Here is a 15,838-nt window from a genome sequence, read left to right on the forward strand (position 1 = left end):
CCTCTGAGTGCCGCTTGTTGTATTGATTTATGAAACCATATGTGCTTCACATGCTATGAAGAGGGCAGTGGGGTAATGTATTGATAACTTTAGTGAGTGCCGGGTCAAAATTGGATTTATATATATCTATCTATATATATAGATATATACAGTATGTATACATACGTATATATTCTTAGTATTTAATGCAGTGCTTGTTGGTATTTCTAGAGCATTTTGTTTGTTTCTAGTGAAGGTATTAATAAAATATAGCTTTTTCCTTTGCATACAAAGTGTTGCTATGTACATTCGGTTTCTGATAGACAAGGAGGTGTTGTTTTGTTGTAGAAAACACATAAGCAAACTGTTCTCTATTTCATTCCAGCGATAGTCCCAGGTTGTTGTACAGCATGTGCTGTGGAGATAAAATACTGTAGGTAGATGTGGAGAGAGGTGACAGAACACACTTACAGCACTAACCAGAGAGTCTGGATGGAGTCTCGCAGCCATTCCAGTAGAGTAGGCTAGAATCTGTGCTTTAATGGCTTTTACACAACCTGTGCCAGTTAGATTGCTGTCAAGGTAGCCTTGTGCCATAACACTAAGGGGTCTATTTACTAAGCAGTGTTAGGAGACAGAGTGAAAAGTCATAAGTCTGTGATAAGGTGCCAGCCAATCAGCTCCCAACTGTCATTTTTCAAGCACAGCCTGTGAGATGACAGTTGGTAGCTGATTGGCTGGCACCTTATCACTTTCTTATCGCTTTTCGCTCTGTCTCCTAACACTGCTTAGTAAATAGACCCCCAAGTGCTCTATGTGTCACGTAGTGAAAAGAGTGGAGAAACGGGCCAGTGTAGAAGTTACCCATAGCTACCAACCAATTATTTTATAGACTATACTTGATCATTGCTACTTCAAAGCTGATTGGTTGCTATGGGCAACTTCTCCACTGGTCTATTTCTCCACTATTTTCACTGATTGATACATCAACCCCCCAGGTCTCAAGGCTTTTGATCTTTGATCTTAATATTTCACATAACTAAAAAATACTTTCTACTGTCGCCGTGTACACCTGATTTTACCACGGTCTTTGCATTACATCATGCTGTCAGAGTGTAATACACAGGTGGGGGTGTACAGCCTAGGATTTAGCAAAAGCAGCCATATATAATATAATGATGCCAATAACTGTAAAATTGCCAGAGACCCACCATTTAAATAAAATCCATATGTTGAAAGTAAAAGTCGCCAAATGTGATTTTTCAAGTTGCCAAAAAATGTGCCAGACCCCAAAAAAAGTGTAACTAGCACTAATGCTGTAAATCTTGGCTGATCGCTTGAAAATCGTAGTGTCAAAGGGCCTCATTCAGAGCCGTTCGCTATTTGTGGTCGTTCGTTCAAAAACAAGGGGTGGCTATTCAAATGATCCGTTCGCAAATTGCAGTCTGTTCCCACCTCTAAGTCTGAACGAGCGAGCAAAACATACGCTCGTTTATTTGATAAAAACGCCCCCTGGCCGCACGCACCATACGTCATGTCCGCTATTTATTAGATTAATCGAGTACATCGTACAGCGTATGAACTGCTCGCTATTCTTGTGGTTGGTGTTTTCAACCGCTATTTTGCGAGCAGTTCTGAGTTAAAAAAACCAAGTGACGTGGTCAATGACGCTGCTGTATTAATTATGCACTCCCTTAAAACGCCCGTTTTGACCTTTAAGCACGCCTGCGTTCGGATCTCCACTCCCCGTTTTCAAGCACCTTCCCCTGTTACCACCCACATAGGCCTCATTCTGTCACTCAAAATAGCAGGCCCTCGCTATATTGCGTACCAACGATTTTCGGCCGCACTGACTGGTTCGCGCATGCGTACTAAAAACCGTACGCATGCGCAGATGTGCGAACATCGCTCGGAACGAGCGTACTGCCGCTAGCGAGTGGCTCTGAATGAGGGCCAAAGAGCTTGAAGTCCCCTTACTACCGACACCAGGCTTTGCTAGCAATGAAAACTGCAGTGTGGAGTTCCCTCTACCATACCAGCTTTAGGCCAGTCCCATGGGGCGATGTTTCTTTTTGGCCAGAAAATAAAATGCACCCTCCGCCTCCTTAGGAGAAACCAATCCAGTGCTGATAGCACTAGGGCTCCCCTTCACACCTCTGAGCAGTTGCTGGTGGTAATAAAATTGATTAATAATAGAATAATGGAGTCTATCAGAGCGGAGCCAGTGTGTTTGCTAGTTTAGGGTTAGTAATAAGGCATACATTAAAGTATAATAAACATTTCATGTTCCCCAAAACATTACAGAACAGAAACAAGTCATGGTTGCCTACACTCCTGATTCGTCCGGGAGCCTCCCGAGTTGGCTGCTGCCCCGTGCACTCACTTATCGAGCGAAAGTGGGTGGTCCGGGGGTGGGGGGCCTGGTGGGGGGCCAAGACGCGATTCGTTAATATGCTGGTAATATCAGCATTGTAAAGCAGTGGGCGATTGTGCGATCATGCCGCCATGCCCCCGCACCGCCCACTTACACCGCTGACACGCCCTCTGCTGCACCGACCATGCTGCCCCCTCCTGGAGGGGGCAGACAGAAAGTCGGTAAGTATGAAACAAGTTGCTTCCATGAGATGTGCTTTGCAGTCACTGATTTTTGCACTTCCTATAAGCCCCATGATCTGAGATGTTTATTTTTCCTTGACAAACGCCCCCTCCTCCCACCAATTGAGGGGGTTCAATCCTATTCATTATATGCCAATCGTTTCCTTAGCTGGAATTGAATGGAATAGGTAGAAAAATAAAATCTTTCTTCTCGTTCTTATTTTGTATTCAGCACGGGAATGACGTTATAACATGCAGCTTTATTAATATAGATTTGTTTGCAAAAGTAAAGTTGTTTGTTTTCTATATATACAAAGTAACTTTTGCTGATCTTTTATGGATTCCGCACATGATACAATGTCTTGTCTGACAAAAGCACCTGGCTTTGTTCCAGAGAATACAAAGTACTGCAGCCGCAAGCTTCCTGCGGATATCTCAGGTTCAGTCTCACATTATTCTCCAACGCTTTGAAGGTAAAGCTGTTTGTTCTCGGAACGTTTCGTCTCCAGCTTTTGTTCATAATTTCTATTTCTGAAGGGATGATTATTTGAAGATGTGCTGTATTTACAAAGTGCATTATAGACAGTTTAATACGTATGTATGTACAGGTTGAGCCTCCCATATCCAAATATTCCGAAATACGGAATATTCCGATATATGGAACATTTTTAGCATGACTGAGATAGTGAAACCTTTGATTTTTGATGGTTCAATGTACACAAACTTTGTTTAAGGCACACAATTACTGAAAATATTGTATAAAATCACCTGCAGGCTGTGTGTATAAGGTACAAAATGCATTCTTTGTGTATAAAACATAAATGCATTCTGTGTTTAGATTTGGGCCTATTCCTAAGACATTTCAATATGGAATGCAAATATTCCAAAATACGGAATATTCCGATATCCAAAATACCCCTGGTCCCAAGCATTTTTTATATGGGAGACTCAACCTGTACTAAGTTTTCATACTGTATGTACTATGCATCTATTGTATTATTTGTTATTATCTCTTTTTTTTTCAAAACTGCGTAAAGCAAAGGAATGACTGATGACTTTTATTGCTGTAACTTTATTGCTGTAACTACAGTTACAGTAATTACACAATCTACTCATATTCGTGCAATGTTGTCACACCACTGTTAATACCATTGACCAGACTAGAGATCAATATCAGCCGTCAATGGGTGGTAACCCTCAATAGTTTGTAGCCAATAATAGATGATTTTGCCATCAATGGAGTAGACCTGATGCTGCACATCGTCAGTGGAGGTCAAATGGAAGAGTAGTGCGCATGCATAAGGCCCAACCATCGAAGGTTTCCTATTGATGACTTAAAAACATCAACTATTGATGGTGTGTGCCTCAGTGGTCAACCCTAGTTCACACCAGGGAGAAGTGCAATACCACAGGCTGAAAACCATTTTTGGACAAGAAGAATGTTATTTTTATTTGACTTACAAAGAAGTTGATAACGTTGCAATGTCTTGTTCTAATCTCAGTACTTGAAATAAAATAACCTTTAGATATACAGTATCAGATAGGCAAATTATCAGGGATTTTTATTCTGAGCCTGTTGAATAATACCTGAAAAGTGCTGCAGGCGGCCGCGTTTTGGGGCTAATTCAATAGCCCCGGGGGATCAACTAGCGCTTGGTAATTTACCATGGCTAATTTAATTCCCCCCCTGTGTGTGATAACTGATCCTTCCCATAATGTCTCCTCGCCTGGCTGCATTATTGGAAGAATATGTATTGAAAGAAAGTTATTGGATGTTAATGAGTAGTATTGTAACTTCCTGCAGTATTCCAGGGATCATCACTTGCTTCTGTTAGGCAGCAGTAATAAGTGGTGGCAAATTAGAGATGAACTGAAAGTGCCCAGGTTATTCCATAGAAACTATGTTTAATTGAGAAAGAGCAGAAATCTGTACATACACATATTGATCTTTCTGTGTATCACTTTACATTTATTGTTGCAAATTCATTAAGGTAAGCGTGCCATACACGATGCGATAAAGCAGCCGATCCGACGGATTGGTACAATTTGGCTGCTATATCGCACCGTGTATGGGCCTGATGTCGGACGGAGCGAGGACCCGTGGGGCCGTACATCGCACCCCCTGATCTTACTGCAGGTTCAGTCGATCAGGGGATGCGACGTGCGATCCCATGCAGCGCTGTGGGGGAGGGGGAGCCGGCATATTGGGCGTTCGGCCACCCGATCGCACCATGTGTGGGGACCGCCCTATATGTCGGATGTCGGATCCCCCATCGCGTCGCACGGTGCCTATCGCACCGTGTATGGACCGATTTACACTTCTCAGTTGTTACATCTGAATATTGTTTCTGTTACTCTTCTATAATCTTAATATAGTCAGAGCCTTTTTGTGTGTTGTTTTTTTATTTTAAATATTGTGTAACTGTTACCACTTCTGCTGAAGCTTCCCGCAGCCTTGCCGAGTTATGGTCACGTAAGAGGCCAGGAATCCGCGTCCGTCGACACAGACCCTGACCTCGTCCCTCCTGGAAAACGGGGGTGACAGGCTTCTGTTTCCGGGTACGGTGATCATGCCCCGCTCCACCCTCCAAACGCTGCAGCATGTCAGCAAGATTGCAGGACCTGTTCTATGCTTGCTCAGAATGGGTCCTGTGCAGGCACAGACCCCTAACAATCTGAGACAGAGGTGTAGCTAGTCATTTTGGTGCCCTGTGCCATAAAGAACATTGGTGCCCCCCCTATATTTTAAACAGGGATAGTGCACAGTGAATGTATGCACCAAAAAGTAAAGGGGGCGTGGCCTCACCAAGGTGGGATGTGGCCACACAAAAGTACCAGACCAGTTCACATTACACCGCTCATGTGTCCATTATTCATATTACTCCGCACATGTGTCCATTATTCACATTACACCGCTCATGTGTCCATGATTCACATTACACCGCTCAGTAGTGTCTATTATTCAGATTACATCACAAAGTAGTACTCCAAACCTCTTCAAACATGTTACACCTCACAGTAGAGCCCCTTATACATGTTACGCCTCACAGTAGAGCCCCTTATACATGTTACGCCATACAGTAGAGCCTCTTATACACATGCCACACAGTAGTACCCCTTATACACATTATGCCATACAGTAGTACCCCGTTATACACATTATGCCACATAGAGCCCCTTATACATATTACGCTACACAGACGGGGGGTGCACACAGTTATCAGTCAGTGGATAGTGAGGGAATACACTGTTACACAGTCAGGATTGGGGGGGGCACACAGCTGGCCAATTATACCAGGGGAAGGGGCCACAGAGCCAGCCAGGAACATGGTCCCTCACCTTGCAGGGCACCTTTCTCCACCAGCACCATGTACAACTAAGCGGCATCAGCTTCCAGTCCAGATCCGTTTTGCCAGCGCCGACGGGTCCGCAGTGTTCCGCACCGCGGCAGACACCTCCCCCATCCTCATCCGACATCCCCGCAGAACGGAGGCTTAGGCACAGTGAGTGGACAGTGGCTAGGCTTGGGCGGGAGCAGAGTGTGAGGGAGAAGGACCGGAGCCGGGACCGCGGAGAATCACTGTCCGAGGAGCGGGCAGCAGCTGCAGAAGCGGACACAGAGGAAGAATGGGCCACAAGCACCACAGGGATTCTGGGAGATGTAGTGAGCAGAAGATGCTGCCGGCCCGCCGGCGGTGATTGGATTGGCTGCTGCGGCACAGTGCACACAGGCAACACAGCATGTCCCGCTTTGATTTAAAAACAAGGTCCCAAACAGCTTGTAGCCCTCCCTTCTTTCCCTCAGCCAGCACGGCCAGTGTTAGACACTGAGCCTGCGCTGGCTTTCATGCTACAGAGGCACTTGTGGTGGGCAGCCGGCTCCGCCCTCAGGGCTGTTCCGCTGTGTGGCGGCACTGACCGCACCACCCTAGCTACGGCCCTGATCTGATATGTACATTCATCGTTGGATGGATGTACATCTCTGAATCAGGCCCAGAGCCTTGTAGGAAAGAGTTAGGATTCAGTAGTTTATTGGAAGCCAGTTGGTAGCTGGTGTATGGTGAGACTGCAGAGATGTAGCCCAGGTAGCATTAGATTACAGGGAGATTTTGTGGCATCAATGCCTGTGAAATAGACTCTAGTTATGCCCCTGACACTAAGGGGTATATTTACTAAAGTGTGGGTTTTTAGAAGTGGAGATGTTGCCCATAGCACCCAATCAGATTCTAGCTATTATCTTCTAGAAGGTGCTAGTTAAATGTTAAGTAGAATCTGATTGGTTGCTATAGGCAACATCACTTCTAAAAACCTTCACTTTAGTAAATATACCCCTAGAAATAGGGCTGTCAGAACTCCTCAGTGACTTATAAATATCCTTATACTTTACAGTTGAGGGTACATTATCTGAACTGTGTTCAATGACAGCTATATAATATATGAGGGGGTTTTGGGGTCGAGGGAGCTGGAAGTGGAGAGCAACTGTTATGAATTGAATGTTTCCAAGTCAGTTTGTGTAATATGACAGAGAACATGGAATTATAACCAATATAATGTGTCTAAAGGTAATAATATCGGCATTGTAGTGAGACTTCCTCCAGCTGCAGTCTTTTCTATGAGAGTTCCCTATGAATTCTTGTGTTGTGACTGCCTGCGATCTATAGTGATAATGACAAAGGCAACACTATCAGAAGTTGACAGATTATTAAAGAACTGCGCTGCATGCAGGGAAAGGGTATAATTAAAGGATGGACTTGCTCAAGGAGCAATAGGTGTGAAGGACCATGTAAGGTGCTGCTCTCCGGATTTGTCAGGAAATGTTTAAGGATCTGTGTCCTGAGTACTGTAGAAAGAGATCTTGGAGGTGCATTCTAAAGCCACCAGAGATTTGGGGTCTACACTGTATAGTTAACAGAGAACTGGATCTCCATTGTAGAATCAGAGGTCTGCTTTGTACCGTGGCCTTAAAAACTTTGTATATTGAATATCAGTCACTGGAAAGCTCCATTGTATCTTGAATGCTGGGCTCAGTATGTGTAGAGGTCACCCTGCCTTGTGTATTGGTCACAAGACTAATCTCTGCATAAAATGTTGGTCTTATTGGGTTGCATTGTATATAATTATAGCACTTTAAAATGCCAATGCCTCATATATTTCATTTACTATATAAAACCATATCCAGGTTAGACAAACCACTTCTACATGCTCTGGCCACACCCACTTTCCATTGAAGCGCACTGCCACACATGCCCCTGTGCCACTTAGGGGTCTATTTACTAAGCAGTGTTAGGAGACAGAGTGAAAAGTGATAAGTCAGCGATAAGGTGCCAGCCAATCAGCTCCCAACTGCCATCTCACAGGCTGTGTTTGAAAAATGACAGTTGGGAGCTGATTGGCTGGCACCTTATCACAGACTTATCACTTTTCACTCTGTCTCCTAACACTGCTTAGTAAATAGACCCCTTAGTTGTGTGAGGAACTGAGCAGGATCTGGCAGACCTGATGCAGGCGTAAATGAAGTTGCAGGATCATGGGTGTCATGTCTTCAGAAACTCAGGTCACCTGACATGTCACAGTCCCTTTTTATGATTCTGGAAATGTTTATAGCTCAGTCCTTATTTTTCTGGAGTATTCAGTCTGCTGGGGTGTTGGATTAATATAATTAATGAGACCTACAATATAGATGGAGCAAGGAGTGGAATTGGCAAACGTGGCTTTTGGTGAAAGAGGAAGGCAGTGATATTGGTCACTCAGTGGCAGCAGGTGTACCTGGGCAAACAGCCCATCCCAGAATTGGATGTGGGCTTCACATGATTGCCACTTATAACCTTGCCTTTGCGGCATTGTTCTCTGCTAGGTCTGCTATCCTTCTGCAGAGCCCCCCCAGCCAGTCCTGATAAACATTCTGATAGGGATGCAGGCTTTTCACCATGTTTTGGTGGATAACAGAGGTTTAGTCTATCAGATTGGGGCATAAAAAACATAATATAATTAGGTGTGGCTTGTTCGGATCAGGGATGATCCACTTTTCTCCCAGTCTTTATGTTTAGGCTGTTAGAATGTAAGGCACAGTATGGGGTATATTTACTAAAGTGTAGGTTTTTAGAAGTGGAGATGTTGCCTATAGCAACCAATCAGATTCTAGCTATTATCTTCTAGAAGGTGCTAGATAAATGTTAAGTAGAATCTGATTGGTTGCTATGGGCAACATCTCCACTTCTAAAAACTTGCACTTTAGTAAATATACCCCTATATCTCACTCTGAAGATGCATGTCTGTATATATGTTTCAATATTGAAGTTGTGAAATTACGGTATGGATAATGCATAGTAGTGAATAACGAATAAAAACAGCTTAACAATAATAAAAATACCATAGTAACAAACACACACATTATACATACTGTACATAGCAATACTAATCGTACTACTATTTATAATAATATTTGTAACAATAATAATGATGATGATGATAATAACAATAATAATTACTGTAGAGAATTCCAGAGCAGTAACTATCTAATTGGTGGCAGCTATTAATTTACTCAAATACAGTCTGTAATTTGTCTGTGTGATACAGCAAAATATTTCCTCTATGTGCTGTTAATTGCGATTTTCTACAATTAAACATAAAATGAGGCATATGGTGCTCTAAACTCACAGCACAATGCAAAGACGCCAGGAGCTTGAATCGATTATATTTTTGCAAATTGTATTACTCTGTATTTCTAAAAGCAACACAAGATAATTTGCGGGCTGGATATGAAAATGCCAGATTTTCATTTTTTTTTTTTTTTTTTACATGATGAGTTTAGTACATACAGCTATTGAGACTCAGGAACAGTGATTCAGATATTACAGAGCAATTAAATTACTAGCTATGTGCCACCGGATATCACCGGCTGTGCGCATTATCATCTATTATGAGAAAAACGCAACGGTTGCAACGTGCCTTTGCTCAATTGTTCCAGAAACACTTCTATAATACAAAAATCCTCTAATGAATCAGATATAATAATTATCTTGCATGTTAATTAAAGCAGCAAATCAGTTATTTAAAGAAAAAAAATCTGCCCACAAATAATCTATATTATAAAATACATAATAAAATATAATAACATCGACTGCTGATAAAAACATGTCATCACGTTGGAATGTAATGATACATGTCCCCCAACTGCTGTCGGTCGGACAGTCCTAATTTTTAGGGTGCGTCCTTTTGTCCCACCCGCGGGCCACAGTTTTCTGCGGTGGGGGGGAGTTGGGGGGAACACTGTCAGAGCCGCGGGTGAATAGATGCTGAACATATGTGCACGGCATTTTTTCAAAATGCGGGGATAGCCCTGGGGGCATTTTTGGGCATGCTCGCAATATCCTGATTTCAAGATTGAAGATATTGGGAGGTAAGTGATAGTTAGTCCGAACTCTGACCCCTCCCACCAGTGTCGGAGATGTTCAGGGTAGAGAGTGAGGTGGCAGTGATAGAAAGAGACAGTGGGAGAGGAAGAAGAGGTGGGGTGATAGTGTTGGGGTGGGGAAGAGAGAGGAATGGGGATGGGTCAGAGAGAGAGGTGGGGAGTGAAAGCGAGGGGGGTGGTAGAGACAGTGAGAATAAAAATACAATATATTAAAGCAAGGCAACACCAGGCATTTTAGCTAGTATAATATATGCACAATCAATGAGGAAAGCACCTATGAGCTATTGAGGTGAATTCGCAGTCATCCAATCAAAAGCAGCTAGCTAGTGTTGGCGACTGTTATCATCATCATTAGTGTGTAGCTGTTCCAGCCCTCATGTACCTTCCATAGTTATGGCCACTGAGAGGCATTAATGTGTCACCGCGCAGGTCTTCATCAGTTATGCAGACCTACTATTTACTGGTCTCTTCCCCTTCCCACTCATGTCTGTCCAGTCACTAGCAGGTACAGGTTTCTGATGCCTGCAAATATTCTTATGTGCTTGTTTTGGCAACGCGTATAGTACATAGTTGCGTATTTTGGCCTAAACAAATGGGTGCACCGACCCAGCCACAGTGAGTAACCTGTGCATTTTTACATTACTCACCGCACAGGATAAACCTCAGTAGCATTTTGAGATGCACAGTGATACAAAAGTCACATAATTTCACAGGCACATTCAGCTCAATCAAAAAGTTGTAATACATTTATTTATGTAGCACTTTAAGACTCAAAGCATCAAATTAATTGATTGGAAAGGTGATTCACTAGAGCCTGCTCCGTCTGTAAATAGAGCAATATTTTCTTTTCCTAGAGTAGAAGAAATATTTTACCTGTGTGGCATAGTACTGCCTATGTACTGTAATGGGGAATACAATGTACAGTACTGCTTATGTTCTGTAATGGGGAATACAATGTACAGTACTGCTTATGTTCTGTAATGGGGAATACAATGTACAGTACTGCTTATGTTCTGTAATGGGGAGTACAATGTACAGTACTGCTTATGTTCTGTAATGGGGAGTACAATGTACAGTACTGCTTATGTTCTGTAATGGGGAGTACAATGTACAGTACTGCTTATGTTCTGTAATGGGGAATACAATGTACAGTACTGCCAGTATGTTCACAGTTTAGTTTCCCAATACAGACCTGCTGACATGTACACTTCATACTGTGTGATCATTCCCCTGTTGATTTTACAATTCCAGTAGCCTGAACTGAATTCATTAATTGCTTTTTAATGTATTTCCTTAATACCAATTCATTAATTCAGCTCAGGTTAAAGCAATTGGAAAATAAAGGGAGTGGGGCATTATAATACTGTAAATTTGGGTCATGCTGGCAGTTATACTTGTTTAATCAATTCAGCTAAGACTGCACTGATAGGGATGTCTTTATGGTGACCTGATGTGTACAAGAGTACCTGTCGCCTACACTTGGTGTTTGAGGGATGTTGCTGGTGTACAGTAAGGCTGTATTTTCCTGATATTGGTTCAGGTAACAAAATACTGTAGCTGCTTCCACTGTACTTAGATACAGGGCCAGATTAAGAATGGGATGGATGGGACTATAGTCCCGTGCATCCCCATAAAAAGCGTGATGATGACCAGACACCCACATGATCTGCCATAAATTAAGTACAGGTAGTAATATTGTATTTCTATTTTAGGGATGGCCATCGACCATCGATGATTCGAAATCATCTATGGTTTATGGCTGATGTCGAATATTTTTACCATCGATGCTGAGTCAATGGTTCTTAGCCATCATTGAAGAAGTGGGAGCCAATGTTTTTTTTTTTTTACGGACAAGACTGAGCTTAGCCCCGCCCCCTGGTGCCGCTAAGCTTTTGTGCTTTTGTGATTGGTACGCCATTCTCCCTCGCAGTGGTAGGCATCAAGGGGTGCAAACCATTGGTGGCTCACCGTAGATGGTATGTATGCCATTGATGGTAACCACCAATGGACCCATTGGTAGTACCCTTCGATGGACACCCCACCGATGGCCATGCCTACATTGCGGCTGGTAGTGTACGCGTCCACATGGCACTAGCTACACCCACACAGCACTTGTCACACCAACCCATCACTAGCCACACCCACACAGCATTTGTCACACCAACCCATCACTAGCCACACCCACACAGCACTTGTCACACCAACCCATCACTAGCCACACCCACATAGCACTTGTAACACCTAGCCATCACTAGCCACACCCACACAGCACATGTCACACCAACCCACCACTAGCCACACCCACATATTACTTGTCACAGCTCTTCTTACAATAGGCCCTTGAACATTTTCAGCTCCGGGCCCTATTGGTTCTTATAATACAGCCATGCGTAAGGATCATCCTGTATACATAGATGAACAGGGTCATCAGCAAAGTGTCCCTGGAAGTCATATACAAATATTTATAAACATGTCACAACTAAGTACTTTGATATTATCACTTGTCCCAGCCAGTAAAATACATTTTAGTCCCATCTATCTAAAAGTAATGGAAATACAGTGACTTTCAGGAATGTGGCACCACATATATTGTGGGTAGTTCAGCCTCACTTATATGATCAAAGTCAATATTTCATTATACATATTTCCAGGTATATTTTTAATTATTCTTGCATAATTTGCATTGGCTTTAGGTATTTGGAGCCTATCCATATCGGTGGCCTATTGACCAGCGTTAGTTAAGTATCCAACTTGCCGCATGTAGCGGCAGTGGATACTTAACTGCCGGAGCAATTCAGAATGCTCTAAATAAGGAGCTATCCCCACGATCCCTAACATTGCTACTGTTACTTATCCCTGCCGCCTCTCTCAAGGGCGCATGCGTGACCCGAGATCATACATGTGCACGGCCACAGAGGACGCAGTGCAGAGGCGGCAGAGAGATCCGATCAGATCACTCTTCACAACCAGGACCTCCTTCCCATAGCTAGAACAGCATTGGTTCCTGCAGGCAAACTCTGAAAAACTTTTAAGTTTTCAGAGATAGCTGTATATTAGGCAGCCCCATCGAGAACATAATAATGAATGGGCCCGATACAAAAATAATTGTGTAACGGATCCATAAGGGATCATGAATAGGCCCCTATGTCCTAATGAATGTGTCCTAAAGGCATCATCCACACGGGGTGTAGTCAGGAAGCTGGCGGTCGAAATGCTGACCATCGGCTGCCCGACAGTGAAATCCCGGCATGGGACTAATGATAGGCGTCTAAATACCAGCGCCTATCATTAGCCCCATGCCGAAATCCCGACGCCCGGCATACCGGATGTAGGTAAGCCAGGAGTCGGGAGGTGATAGCCTCGAGGGGGAGGGTTAGGTTTAGGGACTCCCGAGGGGGTCTTAGGGTTACGGACCCCACCCCGTGAGGGTTAGGGTAAGGCTAGGGGAAGGGGGGTTAGCGTCCAGCACCCCCGGGGGGTGGTTAGGTGTAGGCACCCCCCCCCGAGGAGGGTTAGGTTTAGGGTGCGGGGAGGGGGGGTTAGGTTTAGGCACCCCTGGAGGGAAGTTAGGCACTAGGGGAGAGGTCAGGGTTAGGCACCCCTAAAGGAGGGTTAGGGGTCTTAATTGCCTCTGTCGGGATCTTCATGTGCAGCCTTTTTCATCTGCCGGGCTTAGGTCTGGCGGAAATTCGTACCGATTCCCATTCACACATCCATTTTCAAAGCAAAGCAGGTTCCCAATCTCACCCTATTCTACACGTGCATTTTGTAGTGAGACTTAAAAGCATTCTATTTCCATCACAGGTGAATACTGGCGACTGATCCATATGGCAACTGTATCAAAAATGTGTGACCTGATTTTACAAACTAGTAGCAGAAGATAACGTGTCCTAAAAACAGAGCTTTTTCTCTATTTTTATTAACACAGATTAATTAAGGTAACCACAATTTTTAGGTTTTGTTCTAAGTCATGAACCATTTCAGCTTCTTTGGAATTTGGCCAGGACTTGGCATTGTTTGAGCAGGTGATGGACTTTGGATAATCTTGCCACAAATTTTCTGTTTAAAATATTGGACACTATTTAACAAAGGGCCTGATTCAGAGCCGCTCACACGATGTGTATGCACTTCAGTGTAAAAACCAGCCAGGTGACGTGTACTATGATGTTGTCTTATAATTATGCACACCTCTAAAACGCCGTTGAGATGCTCAGGCACGCCTGCGATTGCACCTCCACTCCCCTGTTTATAATAGCCAGCCCCTGTTACCACCTACGGCTTCCCATGTCACTCACTCTGCTGGGCTGTCTATGTGCAGCGAGCGAAGGCATTGTGAACTTTCGCTAAGGTATGCACATGCACACAATGCATACACACTGCATACCATCGGCAGCACCGAGAGTATGCATCTTAGCGAGCGGGTCTGAATCAGGCCCAAAGTCTTTACATTACTGCTATGCTGCTTAATGTTCTCCACTTTTATGTCCAACAACTATAAAAAGTCTATATCTTGTCTATTTTTTAGGGTACTCCATACTTCAGGCAATCATGGAAAAGGCAGGCCAAAATGGTTGGCAAGTTAGTGCCATATGCGTGGAAAACTTCAATGACGCCAGCTACCGACGTCTCTTAGAAGACCTGGATCGTAGACAAGAAAATAAGTTTGTAATAGATTGCGAAGTTGAAAGACTTCAGAATATCTTGGAGCAGGTAATTACTGTCTTATCCTTTCTTAATGTCGTCTGTTTAGATAAGTAATAATTATTTTTGACATAAGTAAAAGATCTTTAAATCCCACTTGGTCAACCACATAATTAAGAACACAGACAATTTAAATCTTTATTTCCAAAAATAAACCTTTAGAGGTCGATTTTACAGCAGTATTTTAAAATAGGTTATTATAATTTTGTGGATATCAAATTATTGTCTTAAAATAGAATAAAGTGCTTTTTTCTTTTATTTCCCCATTAAAATATCAACTATGGTTAGCTCCATAAAACATTATATTACATACTGTAAGAAATTTACTTCATATTTTTTTAAATATATGGGAATATATAAGATGTACTTTAGGCATAAAATGTATGTCAGTTTTTGATATGAATATATTTATCTTATGTTGAAGATGGTGTCTGTTGTATTTCTTAAAAGCTGGCATTACTTGATGCAATTTTAAATGCTGCCGAGTATTCATGGTTTTTGCAAAATAATTTCCTATAAATCAAACATGTGAGTAAAAGCCTCTAGTAGCACTAAAATGGGCTGACATTTTATTTGGCAACTAGGAAAAGTTCATGAAGTAGCCATGTTTGGTGAGAACATTTGAGAAATCACAACATTGTAGATTAACCTTTGAAGAATTATGAGTTGGACCTTAGTTTTTGCTAAATCCAATTGGCCACTCTTTTGTGAAGTTGGCTCTTGGCCATACTTGCGGATTTTCTGGCAGCCAGGTCGGCGCTGCAGGGGACGTTTCTGTGGCAATGGGGGGCGCGGCGGCGGCGATGGTGGGTAGTGCAGGGGCATGGTGGTGCGATTGCATCATCGCTGCCCCTCCCCTCGATATAGATTGCTGGCATTGTAAAGCAGGGGCGGGGCTACTAATCACATCATGCCCCCTCCCCCCTGGGCCGCCCTCTTGCTCTTGGCACACAGTATCTAAGGCTTGGTAGTTGGAAAATGTTAGAGAATACATTAAATATGTAATCATTGCTGTATGGTCTAAATCAGGGGTGGGGAACCTTTTTTTGCTGAGGGCCATATATAACATTATTTGAAGGCCCAGTGCAGGCCACGCCCCCTCCATGTGATGTCACCTTGGGTGGGGCCACAATCACCAGTGATTACAAC

General features: G+C 43.3%; 1 protein-coding gene across 10 annotated transcripts in view; it reads left to right on the forward strand.

Annotated features, from left to right (window-relative positions):
- Window positions 1–15,838, forward strand: part of GRIA4 (glutamate ionotropic receptor AMPA type subunit 4) — a 426,050-nt gene that overhangs the window by 226,850 nt on the left and 183,362 nt on the right. For all 10 annotated transcript variants that reach the window (XM_088456663.1, XM_088456664.1, XM_088456670.1 and 7 more), the window contains exon 4: window positions 14,514–14,698. In XM_088456663.1, coding sequence (XP_088312789.1) covers window positions 14,514–14,698 — 185 coding nt within the window. The remainder of the gene's footprint in view (window positions 1–14,513; window positions 14,699–15,838) is intronic.

The sequence above is a fragment of the Taudactylus pleione genome, unplaced genomic scaffold (assembly GCF_031769625.1).
Source record: "Taudactylus pleione unplaced genomic scaffold, aTauple2 ptg000711l, whole genome shotgun sequence".
NCBI lineage: Eukaryota > Metazoa > Chordata > Amphibia > Anura > Myobatrachidae > Taudactylus > Taudactylus pleione.